Source organism: Aethalodelphis obliquidens, unplaced genomic scaffold (genome assembly GCF_003676395.1).
Source record: "Aethalodelphis obliquidens isolate GAN/ISIS:26980383/991018 unplaced genomic scaffold, ASM367639v1 scaffold94, whole genome shotgun sequence".
NCBI classification, from domain to species: Eukaryota; Metazoa; Chordata; class Mammalia; order Artiodactyla; family Delphinidae; genus Aethalodelphis; species Aethalodelphis obliquidens.
In genome coordinates, this window is record NW_020838038.1 from 3906287 (window position 1) to 3933793 (window position 27507).

Below are 27507 nucleotides of genomic sequence, written 5' to 3' on the forward strand. Positions count from 1 at the left end.
AAAATTGGTTATTACTTTAAAATAGCACTTCTTAGACTGATAGTCAAATATGTACATTAGCTCTCCTCTGCACCAGGTCAGTAGTAGCCTTGCTAATTTCCCAACTGCTGTTTTGTTTTTCTTAAGGGTTTTAGGGACAACTGCTTGTTGAAACCGGTCCATGACATTTCCAAAGTGAGTAAAAGTTTCTATTAAAATGTGGCTTTCCTTTGACAGTGTGTACACAATGGCTATAACTTGGTTTTCAATCACAGTATCCCATTGTGACTGGCTCCAGTATTTGGACAGCTGTTATTTCTTTTCTTTGGTTAAAAAAAAAAAATTCAAGACTTCTAGGGAATGACGGAAAGTGGACCAAAGGGTTTACTTTCATCTCAGTGCACACAATCTTAGAGTTCTTGCTTCCAGAGTGGCTGAGGGAGGTCATATCTTGCCAAAAGACTATTTCAGATTGTGCGCCCAAGTCCCGTTCTGTTGTTTTCACTGTCTCCTAGGAGCCTCCCAAGATGTAGGAACGAACCAAACCGAACGCTGTTCCCTAAACCAGGACTTAAATGAACTCCTCGTGGCCGTCACCCTCTTGCAGGTGATCCCAGTTATTGTCAACTGCAGTTGGATTCCTGCATGCAGGTGCTTTCAGGCCTCTTTCAAATGGATTACTTTTCTGTAACAGGAGGACAAAAAGTTAAACCTGTGAGCTCCCTGCTGTTTTATTACTGCATGAAGATTGGTTAGGAATGAGTGTTCCCCGTGGGATTGTGAAAATGAGCCAGTGATCTGCCTAGCACAAATCTCTGTCCTTTACTGCAAAATATTATTAGGATTTCTAGAGCTTTGCCTTGATAAAATCTTTCCTAATCCAATAAATTTCATTAGATGAAATGTTTGCCTGCTGCACCCTTTCTCAGTCCTAAAGCCTCCTTCTTCTGGCTTAAATGTCCCTTAAGTGTACTATCTACTGTTACTGTTTATGTAACCCTCTGTTCAAGTAACACTATGTATTTTCAGAACAATGAAAAAGCACAACATAAACTATGGGGGGGGGAGGTTGGGCTCAGAAATGTCTCAGAAAAGCATTAACCAGAGTAAAACTGCAGGGATCTCACAGCTTTGCTAATACCTTTGGAGACAGGAAAATTCTTGTCTAAGGAGACAGAAGGAATTTAAGACCTGGACACTGTTAAACCATTAATTCACTTACAGGCTCAAGCAGGAGGCCTCAGCCGCAGGAGAAGGGGTGCTTTGACCGGGTCTGCAGAGTCTCCCGGAGCCTGCCAGGGGTGGGCTTCCAGGGATCAAGCAGGCGGATTATGGACACCACCAAATCTGTCACCACCCCAGATGGGAGAGTGCCGTCTGTGCCCTTCTAAGCCATTTGTTACCCACAAGTCAGTGTTGACGACCTTGGCCGCACATTGGAATCACCTGGGCACCTTCTGGGGCACGAATGCCTCGATCCCGCCCGCTGAGGCCCAGATGAAATCGGGTTTCAAAAGCTCCCCAGCTGATTCTAATGTACAACCAGGGTGGAGACCCACCGAATTAAGTAGCCCCCGCGTGAACAAAAGGTTCCGGGACTGTGGGTTGGGTCAAGGCTGCTCAAACACAGGGAGTCCTTGGAGCAGTGCCTCCGGCCTCGGTTTCTTTATCTGCACAATGGGTGATGACTAGGACGGCAAAGGCCCCTCCAGCTGTAATAGTTCTCTTCTGGGACGCGGATCGGCGCCTCCGAGATCCTGGCAGCCCGCTCCCCTCTCTCCCCATCCCCCCGCTGGCTTTTCCGGTTTCCGCGCCCCTTGGCCCTCGCTCGGGGGTCCCAGAGGAAGCCGCAAGCTTCGCCGCCGCCTCGGCGCGCGCGCTGCCCGGTTGGGGCCCCGGCTGCGGGCGCACAAAGCCCCCGGCGCTGACGTCAGGGCCCCTCTCGGCGCGGCCGGCCCCCAGTGCAGGCGGAGCCGCGCCGCGCTCCCACCCCGGCCCGGAGCGAGGACCAGCAGCCAGCCCGGCAGCCCAGCGCAGCCCGCCCGCCCGCGCACGTGCCCGCCGGACCTGCAAACTTGTGCCACCGGCTCTGCCCGTCCCCGGGGAGCCCGAGCGCCCGCAGCCCGCGCCTCCCGCCCGTCTCCAGCCATGGGTAAGCCAACGCGCTGGCCCCGCGCCACCGCCACTAACACGGCCACGGCCTCGCGCCCCCGCTCAGGTGGGGCCTCCTGCGGGCACCTCCGCGACCCGGCCCGGGTGGGAGGGTGGGGTGCGGAGGTGGGAGGGGCGCGGCGCAGGTGTCCCGAACGCCCAGGTGCGCGTCCCCGCCCTATCTCGGGGGCGTCCCCACCCCGGCGGCGCTCGGCTGCGCCCGAGAGCGTGCGGCTCGCGGGAGAGGAAGAGAGGGAACCCCGGGAGGGGGAGCCCAGGGCGCGGACGGAGCGTCCCGGGCTGCGGCTCCGGTTTTATTTTCAGGGGGTGGGAGAGAGTAGCTTCTTGCCCTTTTCCCGGGACGCCCTCCTGTCGTCCGAGCTCCGAGTCCGATCCGGTCCCACCGTGCCGGGGTCCTGTTCGCCTTAAACCCACCTGAAGCCAACGCCCAGTTCCCCAACGCTGGGGTCTTCCGAGAGCTCGTTTGGGAACCATGACCCTTGAGACCAGGAAGATGGGAGGGAGAGGGACAGAATGGGACTGAGGGTGAGCCTCTTTGTCTCCCGTTTCAACTATCAAAATAATGACCTGGGAGCAGGTGGAGACGATGTGCCCCGCGGGTTTCGATGCAGTTGGGGGATCGACTACTCAGGGTGAAAAAGCCGAGCTCTGGGGGTTGAAAACCTCCCACCTGGCCCGGGGCAGATAACAGGCGGCTGTAGGATTCTGTCTGTCATCTCCTGATACCCCCGAAATCCTGCTGTCAGCAACATGTCGTTAAATGGGGACGCTGTATCGCTCGGAAAACTCGTAAAGAGTGCGTTGGAAATCAAGCTTTTTCCGCTGCACCCCTGGAAATGTGCCTGGGAAAGGGTTTTCTTTCCCTGCTCTGTTAGCCTTCTCTAGTGGCAGACAGACTCCAGCCACAAGCGCCACAAAAGCTACAAGACTCAGGAGCCCCTCGGAAGTATTCCTAATGAGGGAGTCAGTGCGTTTAACCATTGCGGCCCCTGGGGAGGGCTCGGGAATTCCTTGTGGAGCCCCCGGCCCCCTACCCGCCTCCTACATTCCCTGTGCTATTGATTGTGTAGGTGGTAATTTTGTATCGATTAACATTTCGGTGAGGGTTAGTAAGGAGGGCACATTATTTCGCATTTAAAAGAAAGCTCAAAGAATTTTAGAGTTAAACCTTTTTTTTTTTTTTGGTTTGTTTTTAAAAATTTACTAGGTGATCAAAATCAGAAAGGAAATAAGGCCCCCCAAATCCAACAGGACAATTTCTTACCAAAAAGTTAGGTATGAGATAGGTTAAGATCCTTCTAGAAAGGGCAGAATTGCATGACCTGTATCTCTGGTTCCTACTTAATGCCCGCACTGAGTGGTCACAGCCTGTAACTGTTTGGGCAGTGCTTGGCACAGACATGTTGAAGTTACACAGAAGTGCAGGCTTGAGGAAAGCATTAACTAATTTTCCTGAAATAAGTTAACTCTGGGGTTTTTTTTGTTGCTGTTTTTTGTTTATTAAAGCTAGGCATTCGGATTCGTTCGGGTTAGAAATTGAGCGTCGAATTACCACTTGGGGACCTTCTTGGGAACGGCTTTCTCAATACCCTGGTCTTCATTGGGGCGGGCTTTATTTTTAAGTAGGTGTGGAAGTTCCATGCGGTACTCATGAAGCAAATGCCCAAACCAGAGGCCTGTTCTCAAGGAAGTACCTTGTGTCTGAGACAATTATTGCTTCTACACTTCAATTACCAATTTATGTTAATTTGTGCATACCTCACTGGTTCTGGCAGTCTCCTTGGCTTTAGTTTTTAGTTTTTACATTAAAAAAAACACAAAAGGTCCCCTCACGTCAGAAGGGAAACATACTGATTTCCTTTGGTAGGTTCTTAGTAAATACACCACAGGGCCGTGAACTGGTTTTATTTTTCCAGATGTATTTAATTACCGAACATACCCTGATGAATGTTGTAATTGAAATGATTTAACGCTGGGAAAACTCTGACCATTTGTCCACTGGCGGGGACTTTGGTTCTTATACAAGTCACTTCCTTAATGTGGTATCAGTTAATTTACTGGTAAAATGGGTGAGGTTTGTGGAAATAACTGATAAAAGTCCCTTTGGACTCAAATTTTAAGGTATTCAAAATCTTTAAGTTGGCAAAGAAAATAATGAGCAGTGGTGCATGCAGATTTATCTTTCAATGCATCTTAAAAGAAAACATGTTTTTCAAAAATTGTTGAGCCAGTTGACTTTTTTTTATGGCTTTGTTGAGATAGAATTCACATACCATGTAATTCACACATTTAAGTGCGCAAAGTCAGTGATTTTTTAGTATATTCGAGTTGTGCAACCACTGCCACTAGCTATCATTGTCATCACCCCAAAAAGAAACCCTGTACCCATTAGAAGTCCCTCCCCGTTCTCCCCACCCCCCAACCCCTAGCAACCACTAATCTACTTTCCGTCTCTATGCACTTGTCTATTCTGGACATTTCATGTAAATGCAATGAGCCAATTGATGTTTGAAGTGTGTTTGACTATTCAGTGCCGTTGGTTGTTTTGCACAATGGGAAGATGTCGATGTACTTTTTGTATGCTGTACAACACCTAAATGAATCAGTTGAAGCTAATGATTTCACTGGCTGAAGAGTTCCACATTTGCCCATTGTGCACGTGTGTGCTCCCACTTGCCCCGAGCTCGCACTCGTGCGCGCTTGCTCGCTCTCTCTGTCTCTCTCTGTCTCTCTCTGTCTCCCTCTCTCTCTCTCTCTGTCTCTGTCTCTCTGTCTCTGTCACTGTTACTCTGATGGGAACTCAGGTTGCCTAATAGAATTTTGAGTCCGTTACTTCTTCATCGGCCTGGAGACATACCAACTAATTGGATTCCCTGCAGTAACCTCTTAAGAGGCATTTGTAGACTATCCACCCAGCTTTGTTATGGATCGTGTATCCAGAGAGAAGTGCTGAGTTTGTTTCCTTAGTTGCCTGTAATTTTAAATGAAAATTATATGTGAAATGATCAGATACAGCAAAACAGCTAAATAGTTGTTTTGATCTGTGGTTGTGATAGGGAAGTTTTTATGAGGATTATGAATTTAAACACAGTCAATCATTTCACTAAATAGCATTAAAAAAGACTGGTTGAGAGCAGTTCTTTAACTGTACCGTGCATACAAGTCATCTGGTGATCTTCTGCAGAAAGCAGTGTCTGGTACTCTGGGCCTGGGTGGGGTCTAGCAAGCGCTTGGGTGGCGCTGGTGCTGGCGGTCCCCAGGGCCAGGAAATAGAGGGAAAGCGGACCAAGTCCGAGGCGCGGGTGCCTGGCCCAGCAATTCCACGAACTTACCATGTGATTTTGGGTAAATCATTTTGTCTTCTTAAGCTCGGTTTACTGCACATTAAAAGGGTTTGATGAAATCATTTCTTTGGGCCCTTACAGATCTAAAAGGATGTAATTTAGAAAAAAGAAATGAGAGGGTCATGTTAGGCTTGAAAAACATGAGAAAACAGCTCCCTAATTATTTAAACACTTTGTTTTCATGAAGCCAGCATCACAGGCATCACTGGTAGTTGCGTTGAATGCTGGCATCTTGACGTGCCCGCCAATAGGACAGCTGGCCCTCCTCCAAGGAGACGGGTGGAGGAAGTGTTCACCCTCTTTAGGGCCTCCAGCTTTAACTTTTCCTGCCCTGTTTTTAGAGCTGACCGCTCCAGAGAGCCGTTCTTTTTTTTAATTTTTTATATATATTTTTAACATCTTTATTGGAGTACAGTTGCTTTACAATGGTGTGTTAGTTTCTGCTTTATAACGAAGTGAATCAGCTATACATATTCATATATCCGCATATCTCCTCCCTCTTGCGTCTCCCTCCAGCGTCCCTATCCCACCCCTCTAGGCGGTCACAGAGCACCGGGCTGATCTCCCTGTGCTATGCGGCTGCTTCCCACTAGCTCTCTATTTTGGTAGTATGTGTAAGTCCATGCCACTAGAGAGCCTTTCTTGATTCTGCACACAGGGCCCAGGCCATCTTCAGAGGCCAGAGTCAGAAGGAAGCACGTACACTGAGGACCCACACATACAACATTTGCTTCTGGAAGTTTGCTCAGGAATTCAGATGCAGCTGGAGACGAAGGAATGGTACCTTAAGGAATAGCTGGGCAGGAAGTAGTCCCAGAAGGGGCTAGCCTCCCTCCCTCGGAGTGTTAAGACCTAACAGCCCACCTTCGGGTCCAGGAGAGAGCGCCCTTCAAGTCTTGGGATGTGGACTGAAATTTTGAATAAACCTCTAGTCCAATAGCACAGAGTACTGTTTGTGACAAACAGGAAGTAATTAATTACTTGGAAATTATTTTTTTGCTCCAGCAAAACACTTGCCCAAACCACTTGACCCCTCTAAGGGGTTCTTAGAGGACATCCTTATCTGCTGCATCCGGGGTCAACCAGTTAGATGGTTTATTGAAAATGCCAAAGTGGTGAATCATTAAAAGTACCATATACGTGTCTTACACATTTCATTTAATTTTAAACATTAATTCACCGGAATTTTGTTGGAAAGTCAAGGTCTTTGAGTGTGAGCCCTCAAAGTCTTCGTTGTGTATAAATCACAGCCAGAATTCAATGGCTTTTGATTTCCAGTTCGATGCTTTTAGAGTGAGAGCCAATCTGTGTGCAGCATCCTTTTAGGTCACCAACCCCACTCCCCTTAAACCTTTAAAATTGCCCATACTAATTCTAGCGACTGTTTTTCCAAGTGACTCATCTTTTAAGGCATTTCAAAGCCATTCAACTTGGTTTTCAGAGAAGTAAAAACTCTCTTTTGGCACTCATTTTATTAGTTTGTATAACACCTAATTAAATTTCATAATTCTAGTAACAAGTACAACTGGCGTAAACAGATTTGAGAGTAAATAGACTCTTCTGAGGTACACAGTTCAGCTGGTGGATGAAGTAGTACATAGATGTCTTGGAGAATAGCCTGGAAACCAAGTTCTGTGGGCGATGGTCATTATGGTTTACAAAAGGAATAGAGAGTATGGGGTAATTGGGTGGGTCCATTAGGTGAACATTGGTAAGAGAGCTCTTACTGTATCTTCAGCCAATGTCATCCATTTAATAACTTTAACATGGTTTTTCTGGTTACTATTAGCTGGCTTGTTAGTGTTTATAATATGGCTTTTCTGTTCAAATGTCAAATTTGTCAAGAACAAAGATTGCTTTACCCGTTGTTTTATCCCAGTGTTCATTCAAATAATTGACGTATTGTAGCTACTCCACAAATATTTGTTGAAGGGATAAGGGTTTTATCATATAAAATGCATTTTATTAAGGTTTGTCTATATTATAAGTGTACAGATTTCAAAGTATATAAAATTATGTATGGCAAACTGTGATAAACTAGACAATTAAATAGGGCAAATGACATTAATTATTCTTTAATAACATTAATACGTTGAGCACAGATTTGCACAGAGTAACAGAATTTCAGAGCTTGAAGTCACTTTAGAAGTAAATTGGGGACTTCCCTGGTGGTGCAGTGGTTAAGAATCTGCCTGCCAATGCAGGGGACACGGGTTCAATCCCTGGTCTGGGAAGATCCCACATGCCGCGGAGCAGCTAAGCCCGTGCACCACAACTGCTGAAGCCTGTGTGCCTAGAGCGTGCGCTCCGCAACGAGAAGCCACTGCAATGAGAAGCCCGCGCACCACAATGAAGAGTAGACCCCGCTCGCTGCAACTAGAGAAAAGCCCGTGTGCAGCAACAAGACCCAGTGCAGTCAAAAATAAGTAATTTTATTTTTAAAAAAAGCAAATTGATTGCTGTAGGCATATACAGACACAGAAACAATTTAAAGAACAGTGTGAATGTTATTTCATTACTGAATTTTGCCTTTAGCTTTTTTCTTTTAATGTTATAAAATATTTTTCTCTGGTGACAAGTACTTCCTTGTCAAGATTTTTGAAGTGCAAAAAAGCTTGGAGTGAAACATTTTGGTTCAGTGAAATTCATTATTGCCCTGAGGATTGAAAGGCAACAACGGTCTTGAGTTTTCATTCTCAGCTTGTGTAATTGGGTTAAATGAATACCTACCACGGTGCCACGCAACAAGCATGTACCAGTCTCTGAGTGTTTGAGTTCCTGTCACATGGCCATCACCGTGAAGGCTTTTGGGAATATAAGACATCTGCTCACTCAACAAGTGTTCAGAGCCCTACTCAGATGAGCGAGGTACTGTGCTAAGTCTTGAAGCAAAAATAAAAAAACAAAACCCAGTCCTGTCCTCAGATCACCGCAGTTATTTTGCAGATGCAGATAAACAGTTATAATAGAAGTACAAGGTCCTGTCGAATAATTTCCTCTGTCTGAGGGAGAAAAAAAGGGTGGGGTGGTATTTCTGAGAGGGATTTTCTGGGGAGGGTGGTTATCCTTGATCTGAGTCTTGAAGGATGAATGGGATGACAAGAGTCAGTGTCCGGGAGAGGACATCCCAGGCCCTGGCTACAGATGTGCAAGAGCAGGAGGTGTGGCAGAGACCCCTGCATGGGTAAGTTGAGGTGGTGGGCATGGCCTGAACGTGGGCGAGTGGGGAGAGCTGAGGCTAGAGGAGAGGCCAGGCCAGATAGTGAAAAGCTAGGAAAGAATTTGATCGTTACCCTGTTGGTCACAGAGAATCACAAAGGGATTTTCAGCAGGGAAGTGACAGCTGGAGAGAAGTGACAATCTACCCGAGGAGATAAAAGAAACCCAGACTCGGGTAGCTTGTAGGAAGCTTCTGGGGGAGACTTGTATTTGAGTTGTGTTGAGAAGGGTGGAAAGGATTAGGGTACGCGTGGAAGAGAGGTAGGAGTGAGCAAGGTTTACTGGTGGGATCCTGAAGAGACTGGCCTGGCCGTAGCAGAGACTGGGTGTGGGGAAAAGTAGGAAAGGAAAAAAAAAAAAAAGATGGGGGGAGGGGCACTGGAAGACTGGATGAAGAGTAATGCTTTAATTGATTACACATGGGCACACATAAGTGCATCTTGCAAGAATATTTATAATCTATTGCCTCCTCCCTTTCAAAAGATAAAGTGGAGAAGGAAGTGTGAGCCTTTTGGGGATGGAGAGTCTCTTTGGTGCGACTCCAGAGGGGTTAGGCATTGAAAGGAAACCCAGTTCTTGCCTGTTTATACATTTGATTATTTTGAAAGTGTCATTATTTCTTCCTTAAATATTTGAAAGAATTCACCAGTGAAGCTATCTGGGTCTGGAGTTTTCTTTGTGGAAATGTTTTAAACGATGAATTATATTTCTTTAACAGAGAGAGTACTGTTCAGATTTCCTGTTTCTCTTTGTTTCAGTTTTGATAAGTTGTGTTTTTCAAGGACTTCTTCATTTTATCTAAGTTATCAGCTCTATTGATATAAAGTTGTTCATAATATTTTTGTATTATCTACCTAATCCTGTTGTCTGTAGGATCTGTAGTGATGTTCCCCTGTTCATTCCTAGTGATGTAGGTAATTTGTATTCTGTTTATTTTTCTTGATCAGTCTTGGTCATTTATTTTAAAATTTATTTTAGTAGGTTGATATTACATCTGATACCTACATCTGATAGATGAGCTGATCACTTAATTAAAAAGGAGTACTTTTCTTGTAATCAAAAAATAGGATTTTACTGTCTAGAAGTAAAAATTGCTTGGTTAAAAACAGAATCTGCTGAAGGACAAAGTATCTAAACCTGATCTTTTGAATTTTACTCTTAATGGCTCTATAACTCGTGTATTTGAACTTGGTTTGACAAGATCTGTTGTAAACGATCTTGCATGAGAGTTATTGCTTAGTATCTGCTTGTGTGTTTGTTTTGTGTAGGACTGTTAAATTCTGTTTTCCTCTTCGGAGCAACTGGAGACAGATACTGAGACAAAAGAAGTCTTCTTTCCTTCCCTTTCAAGTGTACTTTTAGCTCAGTGTTTCTCAGCCTCAGCACTTTTGACATTTTGAGCTGGACGATTCTTTGTTGTGAGGGACTGTCCTGTGCAGTGTAGGACATTTAGCAGCATGCCTGGCCTCTGCCCACTACATGCCAGTAACGCTCCCCAAGTTGTGACAACCAAAACTGCCTCCAGGCGTTGCCAAATAACAACTCCTGGGGGGCAAAATCACCCCATAGTGAGAGCCACTGCTTTCAAGTAAGAGGAATTGAAAACCTTTTGTGTTTCACAATATTATAAAATCTGAGTAATGGCATCGTTGAAAACACACCTACAGAGTAGAAAAATCTCTGGTTCAAAAGATGTTATCCTTCCGAAAGGGATACTTGATTTTTCAAGTTAAAGGAAGTTGTTTTTTTTTTTTTTAAACCTTTTTTCAACATCATCAGAGAATCTGGAGATATAGTGGGGAGCCTTGCAGACCACCTAATTCACTCTTTGGAGTAAAATGGTACCTAAACCATCTCAACAGTGAGAGCAAACACAGAGTGTCTGGCTTTCCTTGGTAAATTGTTCTGATGTTCAGGATGCTTTATCTCTGAAAGAACTGAATCTATGTAAAGTTCGTTTTGCTTGCTAAAGTTGGTTTCATTATCCTTTGTTCTCTTCATTAAGTAGAAAGATCTCAAGGATCTAGTCACGTTTCTTAACATCCTTAATTACCTTGATGGCCTTTCCAAATTTAGAATTCATCTCCTTAGCTATAATCAAATCTGCCCAGATTAAACCTTTAAGGCAACCTCCTGAACACTCTGTTTCATCCTTAGGGTCTGTAGTAATGACTTCTTTACATTTTTCCATGTGTTTGAGAAACGGAGGAGTTAAAGGGACTGATTTCCCCCTTCTTGCTCACAGAGATCCTTTTTGAACAGCCATTGATCTCCCTGCCCTCAGATGGAGACGTTAAATTGGTGTTTTCTGAGGGATCTGAGCACCCTTGCAAAATAGTTCTAGTGTACAAAGAGCAGGAACCTTGGAAGTGAAAGTCAGAAGCAGGCTACAAAATCTGCTATTTTGTGTGTGTATCAGGTCACCCTTTTAGGTTTCGGACTGTGGTGTTTCACGACTCCCTGAAAAGAATGTTTAAATGGAGGCTTTTAAAATGGCAGCTTAAATTCAGGCGTCTGTTCCTTCACACAATGAGCGAAGAATGGAGATGTAATTAGCAAAGAAACTCACACCCTTAGGATGACCTTATTTGATGCAGCTGTCTATGTTACATTTTCTTTTTAGTTTTCTCCTGTGGAATAGTCTGACAGTATCCACAGTTAAGTAAAGCAGAATTCAGAACATTAAAGAGATGAGTTTTCACTCCACGAATTACTGTCATTTTGCAAAGCCACTGCCCTGGATTACCAAAAACTGTTTTGAGCTCTATTATATAATGATATTTTGTCACAGATAATTTTAGATGTTTTGCAAGAGGCACAAATATTATAAAAATCACTTTCGGTATTGAAGTATAATATACACATAAAAAGTGGGCAGATCGTAAGCATACAGCTTGATAAATGTTTGCAAACTTAACCAGTATATAAATTAAGAAGCAGAATATTACCAGCCCCTCAGAAATCCCCTGCAAGCTCCACTTCAGGCAGCCACAAGCAAGGGTAATCATTCCTAATTTCTGCCAGCATACTTTGGCCAGTTTGTGCTCTTTATATAAATGGAATCATACAGGATGAACTCTTAGGTCTGGCAGCTTTTGATCAACATGAATAACATTATTTAAAAACTCAGTGATGTTTTCTGTCTGGAAAATAGACCTGTTTCTAAATCATTATGGTTAAAAGCATTTATTAAATGCCTTCATGTGTAGAGCTGTGCTAGGGAATACATCAACCACTGGTTTCCTACGCTCTGTTTTAAGTAGAAAACATCGACACAGGGGGCTTCCCTGGTGGCGCAGTGGTTGAGAGTCCGCCTGCCGATGCAGGGGACGCGGGTTCGTGCCCCGGTCCGGGAAGATCCCACATGCCGTGGAGCGGCTGGGCCCGTGAGTCATGGCCGCTGAGCCTGCGCGTCCGGAGCCTGTGCTCCGCAACGGGAGGGGCCCCAGCGGTGAGAGGCCCGCGTACCGCAAAAACAAAACAAAACAAAACATTGACACAGCAGGTGTGAGAAGGACTTTGAAAATAATTGATGGGAGATGAGATGGGTACATGAAAAAGCTTACAGATGACGGGATTATAAAGATAAGTTACCCTCACTAGCCACCTCGGAAATGGAAAAATACATCATGAGGGTTTGTGAATAAAGAGGAAGCTGTTGATGTGTATTTGTTCAGGATACGATCATTACGAATAATTTCTGGCTTCAGGGTATAAGGATGTAACAGATGTTAAGACCTCCTCCCAGTTTCTTGAAGAAGATAGAGTTTTAGGAATTGTCTGAATTAACAGTAGTTAGTGAACTGTTAGTTAAGTGGGTGTTCCAGGTGTAGTGCAGGTTTGGAAAAAGGGTTGAAGGCCTGGGATGATCTCTGGTTATCCTCCTGAAAACTCTTAGAAATAGATACAAAACTGTTTTTGCTAAATTACCTTTTCTTCTTGCATTGTTGGGACTTAGTAATAATCTGCCTTCATTCCTTCAATGAGGATTTTTGTTATCTTACTGACTGAAGTCATGATATAGTTGTTACCGAACCAAACTTGGGTCCTCTCGCCTGGGCACAATAAAGCCAATCTACTGGCCCTGGGTTGTGGTGAAGGAAAGTGCAGCATTTATTGCAGAGCAGCAGGCAAGGAGTCTGGGACAGCTAGAGCTCAAAAGACCCGAACTCTCCAGTGGGTTTCAGTGAAGCATTTTTAAAAGGCAAGGTGAGGGAGGGGAGTCCCAGGGTATGTGATGAGCTCTCGCACAGTTCTCTGATTGACTGATGGTGAGGGAACAGGGCCGTGTCACAGGGGTTAATATTACCGGTCCTTAGGCTACAGGAGGCCTGGGGGCTATGTGCTCATGGGCATCAAGCAGTTAACATCTTCCTTTTAGTGGGGGGTTTACACATCTGTAAAATAACTCAGGAAATGTGCATCAGGTACCGTTATCTAGGTTACTTCCGAGAGGAGCCAAAGCAGAGGACCTGCGGGGAGGGGTCTGTCGCAGGAAGGCCCCATAGGGTCCTGCTCGGTTACATAGTCAGCAGAATGAATGCTTTGTCATCACGTGGAGCTGGCTTTAAATTGTGTAGTGTCACCACTGCTTCCCAAGTCGTGGTGACAACTTACACTCCCCCGCAGGAGTGTGTGAGCATTCTAGTTTCTCCAAATCTTCTCCAGCCTCTGGTGTTCTCACCGTTTTTAATTTTTTCAAGAACCTGATAGGTATGAAGTGGTATTTCATTGTTTTTTATATGAATTTCCCTGGAGAGGTTGAAACTTTTTGGTAGGTTATTGGCTATTTGGGTTTTCTCTTTCATTTATATCCTTATTTATTTTTTTCTATTGATTTGTAGCAATTCTTTATACATTCTAGACAATAACTCTTAGTTAAATGTGTTGTCAGTATCATCTTTCTCTCTGTGGCTTATCTTTTAATTTTGTTGAGCACATCTTTTGTTGTGCTGAATATTTTTTATTATAATAAAGCTCTAATTATCAGTCTTTTCCTTTATTCTTCTATGATTTGTGCCTTTTATTGTAGCCTTGTTTTAAAATTGTTCCTATCTCCAAGGTCATGAAGATGTTCTCTATATAGTCTCTTTTAAAGCATGCTTTTCAGAGACCTACTGTATAGCACAGGGAACTATACTCAAAATTTTGTAGTCACCTATAAGGGAAAAGAATCTGAAAAAGAATATATACACGCACACATACAGATACATATATATATATATATATATAAAACTGAATCACTGTGCTGTACACCTGAAACTAACACAACACTGTAAATCAGCTATACTTCAATTTTAAAAAAGTGTTGCATAAAAAAAAGAAGAAAACCTGTGCTTTTCAGTTTTCAGTCTTAATTCCATTGGGATTTTAGTTTTTTGGTATAGTATGATGTAGAAATCTATTTATATTTTACATTTCCTATACAGAAACCACCACATACTTAATATTTCCTCCTTTCCCCACTGATTTTTATATATGATCTCTTGTGTATTACATTTCTCTACTGTACCTATGCATACATCTCTGGACTCCATTCTGTTCTCTTGCTCTATTTTGCCATCCATCTGCTAAGATTGTGCTGTCGTAATTAGTATAGATTTAAAATAAGCTGGGATATCTCCTGGAAGTTTTCTCCTCGTGTTCTTCTTTCAAAGTGTCAGAGATATTCTTCGTTTTGTGATTTTGGAATCAGCCTTTGATGTTCCACAAACGTCCCTGTTAGGATTTTGAGTGGGATTACAGTGAATTTATAGAATAATTTTCATGATAGTGTGTTCACTGTATTGAACCGTCCATTTGCATACATGGTGCATCTTTTCACACAATCAGATCTTCTTTTTCATCCCCCAGTAATGTTTTTGCACACCTTAAAAAAAAAAAAATCTAGTGAAGGTCCCTCATAGTTTTCTATGGCTTTTCTAAAGAGAAAAAGTAAATCAGTCCGGGTCAGAACTAATTCCATGGAATGTCATGTTTTCCTTCCACAGACCTGTGGCAAATTGCATCTGAATGTACAAAATGGTTCACATTAATAGAGGCTGTAGGGAAAGCTGATTCTGAATTATCATCTACCAGCCTGGTCATAAGAAGTGAAGTGAGGTACTCTTACTTAAACCAACCCTTGATATATTATAATAAGTTAAGAAAATATAACCCTCAATATGTTAAAATGCAGATTTCTCCTAAAAGAAAAATATGGCCCTATTTGCTCCACTGCAAAGACCAAGTTTACATTCAAGATGCAAACTCTCAGTTGAAAGAGAAAGAAAGCAAGCCAGGCTTCTACTCATATCTTACGGCGATGCAGCTAAGGTTACCCTGGAGTGATTTAACCATGCCTCTTCTGTAGGAGTGTCACTTCCACGTTTGGCAGTGTCACTCATGAAAATGAACTTTGCTTGGTCGATTCAAGATTACCTGGTTTCCCAAAGTGCTTTAATGGAAAACTTTTCCTGGAATGTTTTTACGTAGCTGCTCACCCTGCTGAGAGGAGACCAACATCAGGCTGGGGTGCAAGCTTGATTTATTCCGGAAAGCGATTTATTCAGCTGTCAAATGAGATTACATGTGTGGCTGTTACCCATCACTTGACAGAAATATTCTTAGTCCTCCACAAGGCCTCAAACTTCTATTTATTTATTTGGAGGCAACAGAAATCACAAATGTAAATTCTCCTAGAACACATCTTTGGAAATGCAGTTTTTAATAGAGTGCAGTTACCCCCTTACTATTAATGATGATGATGGCCAGAACGAGACTGGACAATTTCCACACATGCCTGCTGTCCCAGGACACCATCCCCTGCCAACCCTCTCCCCTGCCCCCGCGATGCACACACAGACTTCCATACGTTTAGATTTGAGTAATCCTGAAACGCCCCAGTCATAAGAATCCGTTCTTAAAATTCACTTCTTTTTGTTACATGTTTTTGTCTTTGAGTGGTCTCTCATTGTAGAAACTCTGGAATTTAAAATTGAAGTCTAATAGAAAACAAACTTATGGTTACCAAAGGGGAAAGGGGGTGGGGGAGGGATAAATTAGGAGTTTCGGGTTAGCAGATACTAATTACTGTGTATAAAACAGATACACCACAAGGTCCTACTGTATAGCACAGAGAACCATTCAGTATCCTGTAAGAAACCATAATGGACAAGAATATTAAAAAAAGAATATATATGTGTAACTGAATCACTTTGCTGTACAGCAGAAACTAACACAACATTGTAAATCAACTATACTTCAATAAAAAATATTTTAAAAATTTTAAAAAATTGAAGTCTATATTTAGACATGAAAGTTAAGTTCTTGTTACTTTTTTTTTCCGGTACGCGGGCCTCTCACTGTCGTGGCCTCTCCCGTTGCAGAGCACAGGCTCCGGACGCGCAGGCTCAGCGGCCATGGCTCACGGGCCCAGCCGCTCCGCGGCATGTGGGGTCTTCCCGGACCGGGGCACGAACCCGCGTCCCCTGCATCAGCAGGCGGACTCTCAACCACTGCGCTACCAGGGAAGCCCAAGGCCTTCTTTATGATAAGAAGGAAACAAACAATGATAGTGTGTATGATCTAAAACCAAATCATAATCAGCTTCAGAAAATTCTTTTTGCCTGAACGGTTTTGTTTATTATTTCAGCCTCTGTCTAGCAAACTTGCAAATATTCCTGTAACAAAAGAAGACAGCATGGAACGTTGCAGTGAACAATTAGTTTTTCATTCACCATTCAGTTTCAAGCAGTAGATTTAACCATTTTATTTTCTTCTAAGAGCTGCCAATGAATAGTACAGTGGCCGGGTTAAGTAGCGTATTTCCCCAACCTTGGTGAAGATACTAAGTTGAGACACTTGAAATGGAAAATATTTGGCCATTTGGGGGCATACAGTATGGCATTTTCATATGGTTCAGTCTAACATAGCCCAGGAAGCTAAAAAGAAGGTAGTGGCCTAAATATTTCCTCCCAAGGGACTTTTTCTAGCCTGGAATTGCAGTGAGAAAAAAAGTGCCCGTTTATTTTTTCTCTGAAACTTTGCAGATGCAACTAAAACCTCATTCTGATGAGTCTTCCGTGGACTGTGGCTTTAAGTGTCTCAGCCCCAAACCTGGGGTTTCCCTCACAGACACCTAAAAACCAAATACTGCCGTCCTTCAGCAGCTCATTCGGCAAAGCAAAGAATCGTCCCCCAGTTTATCTACCCTGTAAATGTGGATTTGTGTGCTGCGTTCCCTTTAGGTGTGTGATACACCTGTCTGGGTAATTGTTAAGCAGGAGATGTATGAAGCTCTTGAGTTATGTTTGGTCCGTTATTTCACTTAAATTTAATGAATGCTTCTCGGTGGTTTAATATTGGCGCAGCAAATTCACGATAGCTGATATTTGTAGGAACGTTTGTCCTCCATATTTTTAGCTGAAACTGCTAAAAATGTGGTCATTTCCAGGTAAGGGTCAGGTTTTTATGTCCATACAGTTGAGTTATTCCTAGACATATTTATATCTCTTACTGTGCGTTTGCAACCCGTGCACCTTTGATATGTTCATGAGAAAAGTCCAGTATAATTCCTCATACTGAGGCTTCTCCACAGGTTGTTGGAAAGTCTTATTCTTTTGTAATTTTTCCCTGCTCAGCATTCCCGAACATTACTTGAAATATAAAATTGCTCTTTGAGGATGAAGTGAACAATGGGGAAATCTCTATCTTAGTTTCCTAGCATTGAGAATTTATCCTAATATGAAACAGCAAGCCATCCGAACCCTGTTTATTATAGTCCTTATCCTTGTATTTGGAAGCAGGTGTTTCATCATGAAAATATTATCGAACAGAAACCCTAGAGCCACATGTTGGCCAATGAAGAAACTCTCTCCTTCCTGCCTTCCGCCCCCGCCTCCAGTCCATTGGCCTGATCCCCGTTTGTGCTGTCCGCCATACTGGTGTACTATTATTTGAAATCTCTGTGATAAAAGGTTTGGCCTCTCTTGGCCCTTCCCCGAAATTGAAGCGTTGAGACGGCTTCTCCAAGTAAGTAAATCAAGGGAGGAAAGAAAGATTTGCCCCACTGTAGCTCATCTGCCCAGGTAACTGGGAGTTGTGTGTGCTTCCATTCTCATGAGGAAATGTCTCTATAATGTTACAGAGAAGGGCTACCGTTTGGTCATTGTCACAGTCAGATGCCATGCTGCCTGGGAAGGAAGGAGATTGGACCAGCTGAGCCCAAGCTCTGAACGTCCACGGTAGTTCTTTGCTGTGATGCGACTGCTTTTGTTGGCCTCGTCAGAGGCATCATGTGAGACATAGCTTCTTTGACCAGCCAGCTTCCCAAATTTCATTGCACACTTTCATTGCCCAAGGGCAGCTCTAACTGCAAGAACTATGGTGGTGAATAAGAGAGTCCTTGGCCTTTGAGGAGGAGTCTGCAGTCTGGTGGGAGAGATGGACCTGTGAGCAGAGAAATTATGATAAGATGAAAAGAGAACAACAGAAATGTATTCAGAACAGGATTTTCTTCTGATGATAGGACGGTGCCAATTCTGCTCTGCGTGCCTACCACATATATTACCATATAGGGGACATTTCTCTCTTCTTTCACAAAGTAACTGGCTATTGTAATGACAGTATGAACAGATTTCAGATTTTGTTACATCTGAATGTTGCTGCTTTTGCAAGTGGACATCCGGCTGAAACATATTCAGCTCGGCACACTCAGACCTTCGCCGAAGGGCATTTTCTGAATGTAGCAAATCATCACTGATAGTTTAATGCAATTAGGAGAGAAATAGAGATGGTTGGTCATAAAGCCGATCGAAACCACAAGTTGCGTTACCAGATAAACCATCAGTGATGTCAGTAACTGTAATGACATAATGAAACATCACTGTTACATGATGCTTCTTTCTTTAGAAGCCTGGTGACACCATCACAGGAACCTGAACATTAATTAAGGTGTTGCTTGAATGGCTGCCGAATTCTAATCTCTTATATAGTTTAGTCTTAAATGGAATGCTTCATTTAATTATTTCTATAATTTTGTTACCTGTGACAACTTATTTTGAGGGTAGAGGAGATAGGGTCTATGTTATCGTTGCCATGGTGACTTTGTACTTAAAATGGCAGGCTGTGCTTACTTGGTTTAAAAATATCTACAGTGTGATTGCCGTAAAAATCTCTGCAAGTAACTTGCTCACGTCCAGTGAGTCACTCCTCGTTTGACTGGCATTTCAGCGAATGACTTGATCACAGGAGTTGTTGGGAGAAATGCCAGAGGTTATTACTATAAAGCACTAAAGATACTTTCAATTTCCACCACTAAAAATTTGAATATTGCAGAATGGCTTACATATGTCCTTGCCACGTTTACCTGAGTGAAACAATCTTAACATCATGTCGAGAGACTTGAGGGACTCAGGGCTGAATTGTACTTGGGCAGTATACAGGGTGTCTTCAGTCGGCTGCCTGTTGTTGAGGCCGCGTGCCCACTTTTCGCTTGAGTCTCTACGACACTGGATTGGAATATTTCAGTCGATTGCTCTCTCCCTTCTGCTGTCACAGAGGTCCCATGATAGCCAGTCGGCTACCTGATTTTATTTATTTTTTGAAGATGGAACCTCCTTAAAACACACACACGAATTAATAAACAAATACGTGTTCTTTGTAAACTAACTTCAGCAGCCCAGAAAGCTGCATTATTTTGCAGGCGACAGCCTGGAGTGGGTGCCCGGGAGCTTTTGGTTCCTTTGTGGATCCTTTGTGGAGTGGGCTTTGTGGCAGCTGTTGACCGCTCAGAGTCTCTCCAGTTGACTGTTTTGCCAATGACGAGGCTTCGGAACATTTCAAGTCCTGGGGAAGTGGGGAGTAACAATTGATGTAGATGCATCGGTGCCTTCTGTATCCACGTGGGTGATATAAACATGTTGCTGCCCATGCGGCCCTCCCCCTTTTGTAAATATCCATTCCAGTGCCTTGGGGGCAGTGTGGGAAAGAGTACTGCTTCAATTGTGAGCATCCCTTTCGTCCATTCCTGCCTGCGCGGAAATCTTTCTTCGGCAGAGTGTGTTTGTCTTTCTGTATTAGCATCTTTTTTTTTTTTCTCTGATGGCTCAAATCAGCGCCCTTGGTCACTGAGAAAATAAAAATATAGTCAAAGCCTCGTGAGGCAGGTCTAGAGACGGCTGCCTTGGACGCCTTGTCTGCTCTGTACCCACAGCTGCCTCCCGCCCCTGAGGTTGGTCCACAGCAGCTGAAAACCCTGCTGGGCCTTTCCGAGCCCCTTAGGGGACATGTAAGAGGCAGATGCACTTAATTATTAGGTATATTACAAATGCAGGAGGTTAAGCTTTGACAAGGTTTTGGACTTGGAACAGAAGGGCACTTTGTTTTTATGAATCTGCTTGGTTTTCAAAAAAAATCACAACGTAGATGTATATCAGTCAAGAAATGGAGATATACAGATACATATATACATACATAGACTCATAAAATGAATATATGTTAAATGTAACATACGCATCTGTAGACAGACATGCGTGTATATACACGTGTATAACATACATATCTATTGCATGCAAATATATGTATATGCACATATATGTACCTATGTATATGAGACATATATGAAACCTTTACTGAGTCCTTACTTACTATGTGTGGGCAGTGATCTAAGTGCTTTACCTGCATCAACCAGTGTAATGCTCACCATTTCACAGATATGACCACTGAGGTCCCAGAGCCAGGAAGTGGCAAGGCCAGTATTTGAAGGCACGCACTCTGGCTCCATCTCTGTTCCTTACCTCTTCCTGTTGGAGGTGGTGCAGTCAATATCATTTAATGGTATGGTTGGTTTGTTGGGTGTTGGTGCTTAAAACCACAGGGAACGTTGAACTGGTGGTGGGCATGGAGGGATGTGGAGAATGCCATTTCTCCCACCTATTTTCTTCTGCCAACACAGGAAAGGGATAGGGAAACCTGGAGCTCATTTGTTTTAATGGTCTCAACGGTGGCACACTTTTGATGGTGGGTTAGATTTTGGGGAAGTGGTCACAGTTGATTGGGGCAGATCCAATGAGTAAGGGGAGTGACCAACTTGAGGACTGCCATTTGGAGACCCAGTAAAATAATGTAAATTGTTTATCTTCTCTGGAGATAATTCAGCAGCATCATTGGATGCCAGGTGGCTTGGAAGAACAGTTCTTTATATGTACACTTTAGTAATTATTATTTTGTTGAAGTATAGTTGATGTACAATATTATATAAGTTACAGGTGTACAATAGTGATTCACAATTTTTAAAGGTTGTACTCCATTTACAGTTATTATAAAATATTGGCTGTATTCCCTGTGTTGTATAATATATCCTTGTAGCTTATTTTAAACATAAAAATAGTTTGTACCTCTTATTTCCCTACCTTTATATTGTCCTTCCCCCCCTTCCCTCTCCCCAGTGGTAACTCTAGTTTGTTCTCTATGTCTGTGAATCTTTTTCCTTTTTGTTATACTTACTAGTTTGTTTTATTCTTTAGATTCCATATATAAGTGATATACAGTATTTGTCTTTCTCTGTCTGACTTATTTCATTTAGCACAATACCCTCCAAATCCATCCATGTTGTTGCAAATGGCAATATTTCACCCTTTTTTATGGCTGAGTAGTATTACATTATACACGGACACACACCCCCCCCCCACATCTTTTTAATCCATTCATCTGTCGATAGATACTTAGGTTGCTTCCACATCTTAGCAATTGTATATGATGCTGCTATGAACATTGGGGTGCGTGTATCTTTTTGAATTAGCATTTTTGGTTGTTTTGGATATACACCCAGGAGTGGAATTGCCAGATCATATGGTAGCTCTATTTTTAGTTTTTTGAGAAACCTCCATACTGTTCTCCACAGTGGCTGCACCAATTTACATTCCCACCAACAGTGTAGGAGGCTTCCCTTTCCTCCACACCCTCGATAACATTTGTTATTTGTGTTCTTTTTGATGGTAGTCATTCTGACAAGTGTGAGGTGATACCCCATTGTGATTTTGATTTGCATTTCCCTGATACTTACCGAGGCTGAGCATCTTTTCACGTGCCTGTTGGCCATCTGCATGTCCTCTTTGGAGAAATGTCTATTCAGGTCTTCTGCCCTTTTTTTTTTTTTTTTTTGCGGTACACGGGGCTTTCACTGTTGTGGCCTCTCCCGTTGCGGAGCACAGGCTCCGGACGCGCAGGCTTAGTGGCCATGGCTCACGGGCTCGGCCGCTCCGCGGCATGTGGGATCTTCCCGGACTGGGGCACGAACCCGCGTCCCCTTCATCGGCAGGCGGACTCTCAGCCACTGCGCCACCAGGGAAGCCCTGCCCATTTTTTAATCAGTTTTTTTTTTTTTTAATGTTGAGTTGTATGAGCTGTTTATATATTTTGGATGTTAACCCCTTATCGGTCATATCATTTGCAAATATTTTCTCCCATTCGGTAGGTTGTCCTTTCGTTTTGTCAGTGGTTTCCTTTTCTGTGCAAAAGCTTTTGAGTTTAATTAGGTCCCATTTGTTTATTTTTGCTTTTATTTCCTTTGTTTCAGGAGACAGAGCCAAAAAAATATTGTTATGATTTATGCGAAAGAGTGTTCTGCCTATGTTTCCCTCTAGGAGTTTTATGGTTTCCCATCTTACATTTAGGTCTTTAACCCATTTTGAGTTTATTTTTGTGTATGATGTTAGAGAATGTTCTAATTTCATTTTTACATGTAGCTGTCCAGTTTTCCCAACACCACTTATTGAAGAGACTGTCTTTTCTCCATTGTGTATTCTTGCCTCCTTCATCATAGATTAATTGACCATAAGTATGTGGGTTTATTTCTGGCTCTGTATTAATTATTCTTTAATTAAACAAAACAGAACAAAACAGATAATTTCATTACTTTGTCATCATACAAATTAGCTGGGATATAGGTTTACTATAATGAACCCTCCCCAAAATGTTAATAATAAGTTCAGCATGCCAGAAGTTTCCACCCCTCTGATGTAAAAATGCCAGATGGTATGGTGGCTGTCCTCCAAAAAAAAAGTCAGAGACTTGGACTCAGTCTCTTATTCTGTCCTACTCATGACTTGGCTTCCATTTCATGGTTCAAGACAGCTGCTGCAGCTCCTGCCATCACCTTCACATTCCTGCTAGAAGGAAAAAGAAAAGGTTAGGCAAATCCTTCTTTTAAAGGCCATTCTTTGGAAGTTGCACGTGTCACTCCTCACATCCCGATGGCCAGAACTTGGTGCTATGATCACACCTAACTGCAAGTGATTCTGGGAAATGTAATCTTTAGCTGGGCAGCTAGCTAAAAATATTATTACTGGAGAAGAAGCGGGCATAGATATTAGAAAAAAAAGGAAGTGGTGTCTGCTACACTTACATTTTAAAACGAGAAGTAAAGTTGGTGAAAATATACAATGTAAACCTTCAGATTTAAAAAAATCTCAAATGTTGGAATAATTTGATTTTTCTTTCACAATAATGAAATGCTTGCAATCCATGTTCCATGTTAACATTACAAATGTAAAACTTAAAAAAAAAATCCATGTAGCTTATAACTCTTACTAAATCCATGATGGAGAAAAGGAAAAGTTTTTGAAGTAGCTGATAGTGTTAACACATTTTGAATATAAATTCCCTTGCTTTGTGAAATGTCCCCAAATGAAGACTGTAAGCAAGATAGAACAAGAAGACACTGAAGTGTTTATTAACATTTGAACAATATATTCCCAGGCTGGCTCACTCCTTCTTTTGATTCACATTTTGGCTGGTGTAAATTGAGAAATTTACATACTTTTTATATGTAAAGTTACGCTAATTGGAAGTTACATTCAGTACCAAGGCAGAACCCTATCTCTAGATGGGGTGTAATAGTCTAAAAAAACCTGAAAGATCTGGGATGTAGCTGGATTGTCTTTAAGCCTTGCAAACTTTTTATTGTAAATATTTAGTACTTTTCACCTGAATAAAACGGAACTAAGATATATACAGCCGTCCCTTGTATCCACAGGGGACTGGTTCCAGAACACCCCACGGATACAAAAAAATCTGTAGCTGCCCAAGTCCCTTATAAAGGAGCTAGTATTTGCATATAACCCAAGCACATCTTCCCATATACTTTCAGATCATCTCTAGATTACTTATAATACCTAATACAATGGAAATGCTATGTAAATAATGGCCTACGGGCAGCAGATTCAAGTTTTGCTTTTTGAAACTTTCCGGACTCTTTTTTTTTTCTGAATATTTTCAATCGAGTGTGGTTGAATCCTCCGATATGGAACCCATGGATGCGGAGGGCCGACTATACTATATTTTCCTCCCGCTGGTATTATAAAATGGATTCAGTGATTTTTTTTTTTTCCCCCTTCCCACATGGAGTTTTCTTCAGGCCGAGATGTGGAAACAAATAGGTTAGAAATTTGAAGTTTTCCTCTTAAAGTAACCATACGGGGAGTCATTTTGAAATAGCCCAAACTGGGTCAGCTATAGGATACGATGATTATCTTAGTGGCACGTATAACATGAAGTGACCATTTCGGGAATTCTGGCTAAATTCCCTAAGGTAAACACCCCAACTATTACTTTCATTGGGTCACTTCAGTTTTCCCTTTTGCCTTTACATTATCTCCCCCCATTTCATTTAGATGATCATTCTGATTTTTTTCCAAATTGGCAATAATACCGACCTTCTTCCTTTTATGTCTGTCAAAAAGATTGCAACAAAAACATCTTGGTCCCTAGTCTCTTACTTAATTGTTCTATGTACAGGCTTCAGACAATCCTCCAAGTAGGTTTCTGCAACTGGATTTTAGATGCTAATAAAGCATTGTGTGTAGACTGCTTTAAACAGTGACAACCGTTAAATAAATCTTTTATTGGTACAGCACTGCTTTGCTCTCTGAACTAGAGAGATTTTTCAGCAGTGGAGCATACAGCAACAGAGAAACTACAGAAAAATTGTCCTGTTTTCTTTAATGGAAAGCAGTGCTTTCCAGAATTCAGCTTGAGAAGTAGGAAGCCAACGTTTTGGATTGGATTCTTGGATTTTACTCTCAATTAAGCCTGTGATTGTTTGGTAAGATTGTTCACCTTTGTCTTGGCCTCGCTTTTTTCAGCTGTGGAAAGAAAACGGTGAGAGGATAGAGGAAATAATGAACACCCTATGTGGTTGGTGTCTGGGGAAGGACTTGGGGTGATAATGTCTTAAATGCCACAGTTTGTGGCATTATTTCAGGTAGGCCAGGCGATTGGCTCCCAGTCAGTGGAGTTCCAGCTCTTGGGAAACAAACTACATCCTCAGCATGCAAAGAAATGTGCGATGGCGTTTCTTCAGGAAATATTTTCCTTAACTTTACTCCATTTTGTGAATCACATATTGCAATTTATAGCCGAGCTTGCTGTGGTGGTTTGTCCGGGCACATACCCAGTGAGATAATGGAGATCAAGTTTGTTTAAATCCCTTGGTGGTCTTTTATTTCAATCGAGCTTGAGATGCACTGATGAGCTGTTAAATGAACGTGGAAACAGAGCCTGGAAGTGCATTTGGTTTGAAAAGTAATTGTAAAAGGCGACGATGACAGACCTTTCATGGCCCGTCTAGCTGTGTTTCCAATACGATAGTCACTAGCTATTTCGGTTTCAATTAGTTGAAATTAAATTCAGTCCTTTAGACACACCAGCCACATTTTAAATGCTCCGCAGTCACATGTGGCTAGAGGCCACCATATTGGACAACACAGACCCAGTGTATTTCCATAATCGTAGAATATTCTCTCGGGCACCGCTGATCTATGGATCGGCACCTAGGAAAGAACTCTTTATGGTAAAGCAAGGAGGAGGCTGGGAATGGAAGTCAAGAGGTGATTCTGTTCTAATGTGAGCCCTTAAAAGCTCTGTGATCTTACCTCTGAAGCATTCTAGGCCTCAGTGGACGTGTCAGTACCTCAGCCACTCCTTCTGTATACTTTTGTATGTTATAATGCCAACTTGAGGATCAGGTGTAACAGTGTCATTTTATGGTCTAGAGAGTGGCCTTTGGAGTCAGACTGCTGGGTTGAAATACCAGTTACCTGCAAGTAGACTTCTCTGGGCCTTGATTTTCTACTGAAAAACGGGGACAGTGAAGTATGTATTTGGTATGATTGATAAATGGTTTCATATACATATACGAAACATATACCCGGCCCGTGGAAAATACTCGGTGTTTAAGCTGTTATTATTACTATTATCACTTATTTCATCTATTGAAAGGTATAAGGTGCTATCAAAAGGTCTTGTTGCAAATGATATGTTCAGTTTGCTGGTGTTTTCTATTTTTTAAACCTCTTTGCACCGTGTTGTGTATCAGTATAAATGTGCCACGTTGTAGCTTCTTAATGCCTATGTTGTCCTGCATAAATTAAGCCCCTTTGGGGAATAAATTACTTACAACTTAGAATGGCAGGCTCAAGGTTTGTTCTTTGATATTTCAGCTGTATAATTGGTTCTTTGCAAAAGAAGTTAATGAGCTTGATGTCAATGCTGAGAAATGCTAGAGCAGACAGTCTTTCAGTGCTATTTATGTGCATCTCTCTCCAATTCCTTAGATTGTGGAGTGAAGTAAATCCCTCGGACCAGTATTCTATTTGGAAAGGTGTTGCCACACCCCACAGGGTGCTACATCCTTAATCAGTAGGCGGTTTGACCGAAAGAGGAGGTTAATGCTGAGATCCGGAAGTCCGGAGTCCAAACTGTGTTTGACGCAGTAACACCACCCCCAACGCGCCCCCCCCCCACCCCCGTCTCCTTGCGGATAAAAGGGAGATGGGCATTAACCCAGCGGTTCTCATCCCAGCTGCACTCCAGTCACCGGGAGGAGCTTTCAAAATGCTCATGCCTGGCTCCACCCCTAGAGATTCTGATGTGATTGGTCTGAGGTGCTGCCTGGGCGTAGGGACTTTTTAAAATCCCCAGGTGATTCTAATGTGCCACCAGGGTTGCGACCCACCGGGCCAGCCTCTACCTGGTGAGATGGAGGGGACACCTTTTGAAATGTGGCCCAGCCATGGCTGTTTAATGGAGCCACACCGCCCTGGATGGAGGTAGCTGGTGGATTTCCACAGAGTCCTGTCCAGGTCTTCATTGTTCTCAGTGGTAGGAGTCAGGACAAAGCACGCCGATCAGCCCTACGGACGTGCAGTTAAGCTGGAAGGAGAGAGAGGACCTGTTAGGTGACAGGTGCCAAAGGCATCATCGACAGGTCGGGGCAGGATGGGTGAATCCAGGGAGAAATCCGAGAGGAGGAAATAGAAGGCCTTTCAGTTACTTTAAATAAAACCACGTGGCCACGTATAGGCTCCGGGAAGCTAAGATACACGGCTGCCGCGAGGGTTGGGCTGACTGACAGCCTCAGTGGTCAGGAGTGCGCACTTGGAAACCAGTCCTGTGTTTTTGTCCCGGCTCCCCCATCTCCTGGGCGATCTCCAGCACGTCCCTGCACTTTGCTGGGCTTCAATCTCCTCCTCCATTTAGTGGGACTAACAAAAGGCACCTGCCAAGTTCTGTGGTTGTGAGAATTCAAGGTGATGATTTACGGAGCCTGTGAGTACAGGCTAAGTAAACACGCGATGACCTGCAAGTTTTCTCATCCACGTGATGAGCCTTGCCCCCGGAGCCTGCAGGGTCAGCCGCTGCGTGAATAGCAGTATCCGGGGGCTTGTTATTAATTGTGACGGATGCCCCATACTAATGTGGGATATCAAGAACAGGGGGGACTGAGTGTGGGGTATATGGGAGCTCTCTCTAC

At 43.0% G+C, this 27507-nt stretch overlaps 1 protein-coding gene across 1 annotated transcript in view; it reads left to right on the top strand.

Annotated features, from left to right (window-relative positions):
* The first annotated feature begins 1707 nt into the window (after positions 1–1707).
* The window catches only part of GPM6B (glycoprotein M6B), a 155235-nt gene continuing 129435 nt past the window's right edge, over positions 1708–27507 (top strand). The window contains exon 1 of the mRNA XM_027095739.1: positions 1708–2131. Coding sequence (XP_026951540.1) covers positions 2128–2131 — 4 coding nt within the window. The 5' untranslated portion in view covers positions 1708–2127. The remainder of the gene's footprint in view (positions 2132–27507) is intronic.